The following is a 12355-nucleotide window of genomic DNA, read 5'->3' as shown; positions in this document are numbered from 1 at the left end:
ATAAAAACAGTCTACATTCGGCAGCTTTCATCCTCTTTACTCCTGATGACGATCGCTTGTGTTGTGATCGAAACGTAGTTTTTTGTAATTTTTTTCAATCTTCTTTGAACCTATCTACGTGACTTTACTGAAAAACCCAAAGAATATAATTTGCAGGTATTTATTTTTTCAGCATTGGAATATTTTGGCCAATACTAGTTACACTGTGTGTGTGTGTTAGCTCAAGGAGAAAATTGGCGAACCCGGGGGAAACCCTTGAAGGACAGGGGGAGAACATACAAACCCCACGTGCACTGCAGTACAGGGGGAGAACATACAAACTCCACACTCGTACTCTGCACAACTATGAGCACATATATATAGCATCGCCCCCTGATGCCAAATACTTCACAGGCCCCTCGTGATAAAGTGCTGAGACTCCGTGAGGCTTTCGTGGGTAAAACAAGCATTGGCAGGCAGGTCACTATCAGTTTGTCACATGAAATGCTCCAGCCACCCGACTGCGTTTTTTTTTATTGACACGTCTGGTGACGTTTTTTGCGCTCAGGCATAATTCCGATGTTAGGAATCCTCCGAGCCATCCCGTCGAAGCGACACGTCCCCAAGAGAATTGTGTGGCTCTGGCCCAAACTTGAGTTGTCTGTAAATAAAAACCATGTCAACAGGGTGCCCAGGGGAGGCGCGGCTGGCTGCCTTGCTCGAGTTTTTGTGGTGCAGCTTTGCAAAGCGGTGAAATGACTTTCACTTTTGAGTCGAGGCGTAACATTGGATGTTTCTGATGCTGTGCTTTTCAATTGTCGGGGCAGTTGTCAGTGTGAGTAGGAATAGCCGGCGCTTTCGTGCATGTAGGCGTATCGTGAGTGACTCATCGGTTCAAACTTTCTCTTCGACGCGCGATACATGCATCACTTTAAGTGGTGCACCTAAGAATGGATTCTTATTTATGCAAATGAAAGTTAACCTTTCGTCTAATGGTTGGAACAAGACTACACATTGCAAAATGAGACTGACAATACAAACGAGGCTGCACAAATGAGACAAAGACAAATTGTAGCGTGAATTTAAATGCGATCCTGAATTGTAAGAATGTATCAAGTCACCTTGGGGCTGCATCATTACATGCTTCGTGTCTCTCATTGGTTCCCTTCTGCAGTATTTACTCTTAGTCGATGGAGCATTTGGTGTTGACACTTTGACTCCCTTACGTTAGTGAGTGCAGCAGTACCTTCTGATTGTATCACTGCGCGTGTGTTGTGTTGACATTAGGGGCCGTCCATAAATGACGTCACGCACCTGGGGGGGGGGGGGTCAGACATTTGTGACGAGGGGGGGGGTATGAGAAATGTGACGTCACATGCGCAACTTTAAATAAATATAGACAACACGTTCGACTTAATTAAATAGACTTTTTAATAAATGTTTTCTCCTACAACATCAGAGTGCAGTCCCACTATAAATACGCACTACAATGACAATAGTTTAAAGCGATTTGAAGCCTGTTTTATTTGGGGGGGGGAGGGGGAGAGCTTTGTGACGTCATATTTGAGGGGGGGGGTCTGACTTTTTGTGACGCCGTGTGACGACGGGTGGGGGGTCAAAAGTCGTCCAAAATCGCGTGACGTCATTTATGGACGGCTCCTTCATCATGGTTGTAGCTTGTACCAGATAACCATTAACCAGGGGACTTCCAAAGCAAACCGCAGACCGTCACATGGCCTTATAAAGTCGACATTTTTCCATGTAAGTAAGCGAAATGGGAATCGATCTCATGTAATTCGGTGTGCAAGTGTTACCTATATTCTGTAACGATGTATGCCTGTTGCACAGAGTTGCGTGGTATTTGATGTATGGTACAAAGACAAAGCACCCCCGTAAATAGCCTCAACAGACTGTTGGGGAAAGTGCTGTTTGCGAGTAGCACCACCTATTAAGGCCGGCACGGCACACGAGGGGGTTGGATGGCCAGCACCACGCACGGCCGCCTTTGTCTCCCTCGTGGCGATGTTCACTCATCGCACGAGGTACTCATTTGAGGCTGAGTCTACCTAGGAGAGGTTCAGATATCGTCACTGGTGTTGGTGGCCGTGAGCAGGTATTGAAGCGAGTTTCGCACCACATCGCGCTAACGGCGACTACCGCTCCCCGTATTTGATGTGGCAAACAAAGCTCCCCCCTATAGCTTTAACAGACTGTTGGGGCAAGTGCTGTTTGCGAGAACCTATGAAGGCCGGCACGGTACACGAGGGAGGGGGGTGGCCAGCACCACGCCCAGCCGCCTTTGTCTCCCCAGTGACGATGTTTTTACACACCGCGCCAGGTACTCATTTAAGCTTCAAATCAAGATTACTCATTTAAGGTTGAGTCGATCTAGGGGAGGCTCAGGATCGGTTCAGCAAATCGTCGCTGGTGCTGGCCGTGAGACGAACTCGGGTCGCCGGGTTTGTAGCTCAGCGCGCTAACCGCTACACCACCGCTCCCCCACATTTCATGTACCGCACACAATGGAACCTGAGACAGGCATTGTCGGCTGTTACGGGGTTATTATCAACATTGTTGTGATGTAATATATGCTCCGGCTTCTATAACTCCCCGCCTTCACCAACTCGCAGTGACAAGCATGGCGAAGCATGCCCTGCACAGGAGTGGGGAGGCCCTCATCCAGCAGTGGATTGACAAAAGGGCTGCACATGCACACACATGTACACACATGCACACACATGTACATGCAATGGGCGATCGGAAGCTCGGCTGGGCCTCTGTTGCACGAGAGACAGGTTCACGTAGCATAGCTTGCGCGATGCTGAAGTCACTACCCCCTTATATTCCCTTTCCAGCATTAAGGTACATTTTTTCCTTATCTGATTGTATTGCTTTCTCCCTCCCCGTGCAAGCAGTCGCTTAAACTGCGGCCACTGCACCTCCCAAACTAGCACCAAAGTCAACCTCGCCATGCGTATACCGCTCGTACTTGACATCAATACATCGAGGACTGGTGAATGTGAAACTGTGGGGCTTGTGGTGGCTCTTGAGAGGTCCGTGTTTGTGTTTCAATGCCGCCGCTGATGTTGTTAGAGGGTCTCACGGTGTTGGTGTGGTTTCGCAAGTGTTGTGATTTTTCTTACGGAACATAGTTTTGAGAATGTTTTTGTTTTGTTTACCTGCTGGAAAATATCAACGTGGAAATGTACACGTTCGGAGAACATACAAGCTCCTATTGTATATCGGTATATGCAACTTCCAAAGCACTGCGGACTGAAACACCAGGGAATAAAATGTCTTGTGTCCCATGTGCTTGTCTTCGTGTTGCATTTCTCGTGTACCACTACATCCTTTAAATTTACATTTTAAAAAACAATATTTTTCTAGAACTGCTTTTCGTGTTTAGTTTGTTGTTCTCATTGGGAAACCTCACAGCGAGCAGTGACATCGCGTCACAGCGGGCAAAACAGTCACTGGCAGCTGACGTCAAAAAAATACTTCTCAAGTCACTTCAATTGCAGTCACGAAAGCTTTAAATCGAAATTTTAAACAATGTAATTTATGTAATCCCTCATACCTTCACAGCAAGTCTGGAGGCGCTGAAAATGGTTTTGAAATTTAAACCCCCCACTCGTGGGTCACAGATACATCCAAAAACACATCCCAGTGAGCATCAACAACACAGGATACACGGCTGAGAGATAACTCACTCAAGACAGTGGTACCACAGGACTTGTGCTCTAAAGGTAATTCTAAAAACACTCGTTAAATACTTTGGCGATGCTGCTGCTGCGTTGGCAGTGGTGCACAAGGGCATTTGACAAAAAATAAACTCAACACATTAATAAAAAACTGTGGCCTAAAATAAAACAAGTATAACCCGTAAAAACAAAGTTTTTCACTATAAATCCTTTATATGCATGGCGGCTAGAGTCCTCTCGTCCTCTGGCTTGAGATGGCTGCCACCTATATGGGTCAGATGATTGCATGGCAGCATTAAGCAATTTGTAATTAAATATAATATTTTTGTCCTAAAAAGTGTAAAATTTTGGAATTGGTTTTTCACGAACATTAATTGTCACGCACAACGAGTCTATGTGGAAAATGTCAGCTCGATTGGATCACGGGAAGTGGGTTAAAAAACGACCGAAAGATTTGCACGGTCCTAAGCAAGCAAGCAAGTGAACTTAATATAAAGGATTTAATAAGTATAACCTGTAAAAACAAAGTTTTTCACTATAAATCATTTATATGCGTGGCAGCGAACTTAATATATATTCACCTGTGGCGGACGCGGGGATCGATCCCGCGACCTTTGGCATGGGAAGCGAGGGCGCTACCAACTGCGCTACTCCGCCACGGCCTGTAAAGGGGTTACGCACTGTGCTCTTACACTGTGACGTTCAGCCAAAGCCATGAATGAGTTCTATATGAATATATGTAAAATAATTTTTTTTTGCCTAAAAAGTGTAAAATTTTGGGAATTTGTTTTCACGAACATTAATTGTCTCGCACAACGAGTCTGTGTGGAAAATGTCAGCTCGATTGGATCACGGGAAGTGGGTTAAAAAACGACCGAAAGATTTGCACGGTCGTAAGCAAGCAAGCAAGCACGCAAGCAAGCAAGCGAACTTAATATAAAGGATTTAAAAATATCGGCGACGGTTTGGTCCAATGACCATTATTAATTTAAATCCTATTAAGAAGGATCATTGCCGAAAACGTTGCCTGCTATATATATGAAGGCAGCTGTTATTGACCAGAAGAGCACACAAGCGTGGTCACCACATCTACGCCTCTATTTCAGGAACGAAACAGGTGGACTTCTCCACAAATCTAGCTGTCGCCTGATGAAGCTAGTTGTAATTACTGGTGAAACGTCGTTCTCAGATTGTAAACGTTGTGGCTTGGACTCCAACACACTGGTGTGCTGTATTAGTGACGAATTGGCATGTTCTGTTTACGTGACAACCCTTACTAGTTGGCTGTGTTGGGTGGTGGCGGATTTTAATGACACATTTATATATTTACGCGATCCAACCCAAGAAAACCTCTATCATGGATGATATTGGTAGTGAAAGCCTATGTGTTAAACACTGTAATACATTTTCGAATGATTTTTCAATTTAATTAACAGTGATTTTGTCAAACAAATGCTGGATAAATGCCTCCCCATGCTGTGTTAGTCATAGAAGTTGTTTGACCATACTTCACCATGTTGCTGGTCAGCAATACAGGTGGGTGAAATCATATACCCAGGACTGTTTCAGATATCACCACTGATGCTAGCTATGGCTATAAATTATACTCAGGTTGCGAGGTTCATGACGCACTGCGCCAACGACTGCAACACCACTTTCCCTTTATCATTATTAACTAACATATTTAATAGAAAACAGCTAATCAAATGTAAACCTCGCAAGTCTTGGGCCCCCTCGCGACATTTGAACCTTATGGCAGTACCCCGGGGTACAATAGTAGCCCGGCTCTCGCATAATATCAGTGATGCAGTCATTTTTAGTCTGTTGATGGTCGGCGATGCGGCATTCGACTCATCTCGACGAGCTATACACAATGCACTATTCAAAGTTGAAATTTTCGATAACGGATTTTTTATGCTAATGTTTGGCGTTTCGACATCGTGGAGTAGCACTTATTTCGGATTGATTGGTACCCCAGTCGCGGAGTGAAGTACACCCCTGGAAAAAATAGTGTCCCAGAAATAACATTTCATTGCCTCGGCCATTTTGTATTATTTGCTCACGCCAAGTCTGAATGAATATTCACACAATGCTCACAGAACTGGACGAAAAGTAGTGTGCAGAGTCAGATACCTGGATGCCTGTCACTCGTGCATAGAGGCACGAAGGAAATACTCGACGAACTGAGAGTAGGTCACTTAGTTGAGCTCAAGATCAAGACGAGCAAAGCATGAGTCGTGTAGAAAAAGTTTGCTAACAATTGGCAATGTTCGTTGAGGGGCACAAAACACACGAGAACGTGGATATCAAGGATTATTTTTGAACGCATCAAAACGTAAACAAAAATAAGGTACTCGCACCGTACTCACACTCACCCTCCCCTCCCTTGGCATCACAAATAAAAAATTTGTTTATCTATCGGCTTAACTCAGCTAATGCCCTGCCCAACCGCCCGCGACGCACCACGGCCTGCCGCATGCCCCCACCCCCGACCCCTTGGCTCCTCCCCCTCCTAGTACCCTATATAAACACGTGTCTCTAAATAGCTCTCTTCATACGCTACAGTAATTTTGCAGGAGCAGTCACACCTGATGACGGATGCTTGTGTTGCTTCCGAAACGTCGTGCATTTAATTTATTTTTATTTTATTTAGCTTTTTCACCTACGTGACTTTACTGAAAAAACCAAAGAGTACAAAAATAAGGTGGGCGATAACAGGTTGGAGTGCATTTTGTAAAACTGAACTTCATCCTTAAACAATCAGAGACCAATGCGCTTGAATAAGATCGTTTTCAATCAGTAAATACTACCTGCGATAACACATGGTTAAAAAGCATGGCCATTGACAAAACACAAAGGAAACAAATTATGAAAAGTGCACAAATAAGCATTGAGAGGTGCATACTTGGAATGAGGTCGAGAGGAACACGTGGATTGGAGAACATACACATATTAAAGACATAATTTTGACTGGCAAGAAAAGTAAATGGGCTTGGGCAGGGATGGAGGATAGCCTGTGATCTAGATGAACGATGGAACGGCAGCCAAGGAATGGAACACGCTCGGGAGAAAACGAGCTCTCCTGTGCAAGTAAAGTGGTACCCCGGAGATCGAACTTAATTCGTTCCAGAAGGCCATTCGAACACCGATTTGTTCGAACACCGAATTAATTTTCCCCATAATTAATGTAAATGACATTAATTGGTTCCAGACACAAGAAATCTCTCAGTATAAAGCATTTTTACACGAAGTTTACAGTAATTACATGCATACAATCATACAAAAAAACAAGAAACAATAATTCAATGAATAAATATTCTTAGGTTTTTTCGGTAAAGTCACGTAGGTAAAACATCAAAATTAATGAAAATAAAATAAAAACAAAAATCACGACGTTTCGGAGGCAACACAAGTCTCCGTCATCAGGGGGGACCGTCACAGCCGAATTAGCTGCATCACTTGATCAGCTAATTCGGCTGTGACGGTCCCACCTGATGACGGAGACTTGTGTTGCCTCCGAAACGTCGTGATTTTTGTTTTTATTTTATTTTATTTTCATTAATTTTGATGTTTTACCTACGTGACTTTACCGAAAAAAACCTAAGAATATGATTCCTTGCAGTCACGAAAGCTTCAAATCTAAAATCAATGAATAAATACGTGGAATAAATGAAATAAATGAACATTGAACTTCACTTTCCCTGTAGTAAGGAGAGTTGTTGGCTTGAGTGGAAGGTGGTGAGGAGGAGGTAGTGGTGTTATTGTTTGGAAGGGGAGTCCCCTTTGTCTGGGCAAGCGTCATGCACGTTGGCCATACGCGTCTTAGCCGCGATTGCCCGTTCGACCTCCGAATTTCGTTCGGTTTCTGGGGCAAAAAATGTTCGGAAATATCGTTTGAACACCGATTTGTTCGAGTTCTGGTACGTTCGATCTCCGAGGTTCTACTGTACTGAGTAGTTTGCGACATCGCCATACTATGAGAAATGGAAATAGCTCAGAAAGGCCTTCATCCAGCAGTGGATTATTATTATAAGCCCATTCCTAGCCAGAAAATCTGATAAAATGTCATGGAGTCGTCTGTCGCGGTATCGTTTTGGTCGAACTTGATGAAGTTCAAGATTATTTCGTGAGGCTTTATCGGAGTGGGCTCATGAGCCACACCCAGCAGAGGGCCTCAGTACAATTTCCATCTGATGCCAATTAGGACGATGATTGCACATTTGTGGAATGTTATTGTGTCTCGCAGCACGGAACCCAACGCGAATTGTGCAACGGTTGCAACTGTGACAGATATTGGCCATGGCGTAACACTGGAACATTGGAAATGTATTGTATTAATTTACAGCCAATCTTGTTAATAACCATTCTCTTGTTCCAATGCGTTCGGGTATTGTGCCTATGAGACGTCGAGGGTATACGTCCTGCTGAAATAGTTTAAACATCGTATTGGAGGAAATGTAAAGATAATGCAAATGTATATTAAAAAAATATAAGACACGGCTCGTTGTTAATTCACTGTAGGGCGAGGGTCTGGCTCACATTGTGTTGGTCAACCACAACAAAACTCAATCCTCTGACCTCTCTGCTCCTCTGATCTCTCCACTGGGCCCCAAAATAATCCTAGAGCAACTGCAAGGTTGCGCTTTTACCATCTAAATGGATCAGCCTTGTCATGCCTCGTCTCAACCATGACATAATTACGAGCGGCGTGAGGTCGTATAGATTGGAACGTAACGTTATTACGGCTAATGAGATATTTCCGACGACAAGCACGTTAGAAAGCTACATCATCCATGCGTATGCATGCCCTTTATTTATAGTCTCATTTAGATTCCAAACACGAGTGGACCAGTGAGTGCACATACACTCTGCACACACCAGATGTCGCAGTACCAGAGCCAGACTAAGGCACGTTCAGCATAATTGGGCTTAGTAAAAAGTAAAAATATTTTACCAGGTACTGTCAGGCCCAATGAGCTAACTTTATTTTAGAAGCGACCTGGCCACAAATGGTCACTCAACAAAGTGGCTTATCAAATAGAAATGTATAGCAGCAGCCAAAAACTTTTAATGTATTTTACTAAATGTGGAAGGAAAAAAGCTGGAGGACCAAGAGAAAAATCCATGCGACCACAGGGAGAGAAACACGCAAACTACAAATACACAGCAGGCGTCAGGGTCGGGATCGAACCAACGACCTCCTGTATACCAGGCGAGGTAGTTAACATCTCGCCACCGTGTTATACCCATGGCTTGTAGAGCCAGATTAAGGCACATTTACAATTCATAGGGGTTCAGTGCTAATACATAAAGGATCAAATAATAAAGAGTGATTTTATTATGAATATCCAATGTTCATAGAGCCCGACTAAATCATATTTAAGATCATCCGGGTTCAATCCCAGAACCAGCATCAATAATGGCATTATTAATTGTAGTGCTGCCTCTAAAACTCTCAATATCTGAGCTTCACGGTTCCAGGCTAGGGTACTAAATAAGGGTTGTCAAGGTCAGTGTTAGTATCTGATGCTCAAAGAGCCAGCCAAAATCACATTTAAGATTCACAGGGTGAAATGCCTGAGGCAGTATTATGAGAACCAATTTACGTGGTGTTTATGTGCTATAAAAAAGGCCCATTCCCCCGAAACATCGACTATTACATATCTATATATTTAATTTGAAGCACCTGTCAACCCATACGGTTTACCCGTATTTTTGTACATTAAAATTTAGTTTTCAGGTCCATACGGGCAAAACATGATTTTGTCCATTTGTTTGTGTTTCTCCCTTGTGATGGGACTTTGTAGGATGAACGTTGAGATGTATAATGGCACGGGGTGACCAATACGATCTGTAATAAGGAAGGAGTTGAAAGTTTCGCGTCACGGTGTTGTTATTGACGAACGCGGTGAGTTTCCAGCATTGTAGCGCTCGGATGGGACCCTCGCATTTCCCAGTATGGATAGGCGCAGCCGCAGCGCGAGCGCGCGTCCCATTGGCGAAGCCGCCTCGTCTCGGCCAATCACGAGGAAGCGAGCGGCGCGCCGCGCCTATGCGCTCTGGGGAATCCGAGCGCGCGGTTCAAAGCGCGCGTCCAACCGCGCGCTGCGTCGGCTGCGCAGTTTGGCGCAACGCGCCCGCGGATTTCCCCTAAAATTGTTTTATTTTCTTTTCGATTAAAACAACAACAGCGGTAAACAAGTGATAAGGAGCGCTAAAACAAAAAGCTACACGAGTCGCTAATTTTAACCCCGCCGGTCGTGATGATGCGGACAGTCGTCGGAGTGGCGTCTGAGGCGGTGGCGATGTCGACGGTGGTGGTAGCCGCGGGCTGAGGGAATCCGCGGCAAGGCAGCGCCGCTAGGCAAGACGGTAGGCTTCATGGCGGCCTACTACTGGGACTCAAGCCGTCGCTGCTGAGGTCTCGCTCTTCTCTATCGCTCCCGCTCACGCCGCCGCGCTCTCTCGCACGCTTCTCGCCGCTCTTCAAGCGATGGAAGGCGACGGCCACGGCGCGGAGAGCAGCCGCAGGGCGAAGGAGAGGCGACGAAAGGAGGCGACGCTGAAGCGGCCGGCACCGATCGCGGGGGGGCCCTCGGACCCCGCCGTGGAGAAGGGAGACGCGGGCACGGAGAGCAGCAGGGAGGAGGGCAGCGGGGACGGGGGTCGGGCAGCAGCAGGGGCAGCAGCAGGGGCAGTAGCGGCAGCGGGCAAACACAGGCCAGCAGCACGAGCAGCAGCAGGACCACCCGGGGCGGCAGAAGGAAATCGTGGGACATCGGGGTCGGCGACAGGGTCAGTGGCAGCAGCAGCAGCAACAACAACCGGGGCAGAAGCAGGAGCAGGAGCGCATGAGGCAGCGGGTGTAGCAGTCGGTGCGGCGCAGGAGACGGCAGCAGGAGCTGCGACATCTGACGCTGCGGAAGCAGCAGGGAAAGTTGGCACGGCATTGACGAAATCTAAAGCAGCAACTGCAGCAAAAGCTGGCGCAGAAGCAGGGATGCCTAAAGCACCGGCAGAAGCAGCAGCAAACCCTAAATCATTAGCATTAACAGCTGTTGCAACAGCAGCAGCTGTATCGTCGTCAATGGCAGCAGTACAAGCTGCCGTTACAGCAGCAACTGCATCAACAACAACGACGACGACATCTTCAACACAAACAGGAGTAACATCAGAATCGGCAGCATCTACACCTTTACCAGCAGCAAAAGCAACAACATATAAATCTGCATCTTCAGCATCATCATCTTCATCGTCGGATAGTGATGGTGGTGGAGGTCAAAGTAATACTGTTCGTGTTGTATCTGATGGTGATGGAAGAGCTTCTGGGGGTGGTGATGGTGGTGGAGGACCAGGGGGTGGTGGTGTTGGAGGAGCTACTGCTCTTGGAGTTGTTGGAGATGGTGGTGGAAGACCAGGTATTGGTGGGGGTCGTGGAAGAGCCGCTGGTGTTGGAGGTGACGGTAAAAGTGGTGGAGGACACGGCGGTGGAGGCGCTGGTGGCGATGCTGCTGCTGGTGGCAGACGAGATGACGAGGCCAAGGCGAGGAGCGTGGCGCAGCCTGGCACCCAGCGCTCGTTCGCGCCCGTGGGGAGAGTTCGGAGCGAGGAGAGCGATGAGGCGTCCAAGGCAAAGGTAATTAATTGGGAGCAGGGCCATAGACGAGAGTAGGGAACCTGGAGAGCCGTGCCGAGCCAGACCGATATGGCTGCAGGTTATTTTCCACTGCAGAAGTCGAGCCGTGCGGCTGAATTCACATGCTGTGTTTGAATTGTACTCACTGATACTCTTAGGTTTTTTTTATGTCACATTCAATTAATGCGGTATCAGCCCCACCTCTGGGCCCTGGTTGAGCCCCAAATTAGATGCAAATGTTTTGTGAAGCCAGTCTATCACGGGTTTCTTCTGGCACAGCTTGGCAAATAGCCAGTTGAAAACCCCCCACCCTTACTGTTGGGGCTCGGATGTTGCTGGTGGACAGGGTAATAATGCATGGCTGAGGGAGCCTGAGAGGTGCAATCGTGTGTGGACTTTTTCTTAGGCCTCCATAAATGTTCTGGTGCTGCTGCATGGGATTTGCTTCCAAAAGGTGATGAGACACCTCGTGCTTTTTTAAAATCACTTAATACCGTGCATTACCAAGTGGAAAAATCATGCAATGCCGACTGGTAATGTAATGTACATGGTAATGGATGAGATTGAAGATATTGTTTGGCCCACAAAGAGGTGAAGTGGGTGTCCTTGGCATCTTATAATGTTCATGTCAGAGCAATGCACCAGCACTGGCAACATCGCTGAATATAAAACTTGAGAATTTGTTAATGATTATGGCAGTTTTACAAGTGTAGTGATTGGTGGGTACATGGTCGTAGTATCGTGAACAACTGTTTCACCAAAAAGTTATAAATTTTTACGTTATTTAATTGGCCACCTGAAATATGCAAAATATGCTAAATATTATTATTACCACACTTTTTTACCCAGGAAAGCCTCACTGAGTGTCAATGTTTACAGGAGGGTCCTGACAAGTTTCTTGTGGCATGGGTGGTGTCACTGTGTAATCCCAATTGAGTAATTTTGCAAGTATGTTTCAGAATTGGGATGTTTGGCCAGTACAAGCTACATTGTATGTTTTTTTAGCAATGGGAGGAAACGGAAGAACCCAGAGGACACC

The 12355-nt window shown here is 46.1% G+C and overlaps 1 protein-coding gene and 1 non-coding gene across 5 annotated transcripts in view; one reads left to right on the top strand and one right to left on the bottom strand.

Annotated features, from left to right (window-relative positions):
* Positions 1 to 4264: 4264 nt before the first annotated feature.
* TRNAG-CCC (transfer RNA glycine (anticodon CCC)) lies at positions 4265 to 4337 on the bottom strand. Its single transcript has one exon. It is a non-coding gene; the product is annotated as a tRNA-Gly (tRNA).
* A 5417-nt stretch (positions 4338 to 9754) lies between these two features.
* LOC144726652 (microtubule-associated serine/threonine-protein kinase 1-like) overlaps positions 9755 to 12355 on the top strand; it is a 287826-nt gene continuing 285225 nt past the window's right edge. For all 4 annotated transcript variants that reach the window (XM_078605400.1, XM_078605399.1, XM_078605398.1 and 1 more), the window contains exon 1: positions 9755 to 11316. In XM_078605400.1, coding sequence (XP_078461526.1) covers positions 10174 to 11316 — 1143 coding nt within the window. In that variant the 5' untranslated portion in view covers positions 9755 to 10173. The remainder of the gene's footprint in view (positions 11317 to 12355) is intronic.

The sequence above is a fragment of the Lampetra planeri genome, chromosome 24 (assembly GCF_965212315.1).
Source record: "Lampetra planeri chromosome 24, kcLamPlan1.2.h2, whole genome shotgun sequence".
NCBI classification, from domain to species: Eukaryota; Metazoa; Chordata; class Hyperoartia; order Petromyzontiformes; family Petromyzontidae; genus Lampetra; species Lampetra planeri.
This window is presented reverse-complemented; position numbering and strand designations above follow the sequence as displayed.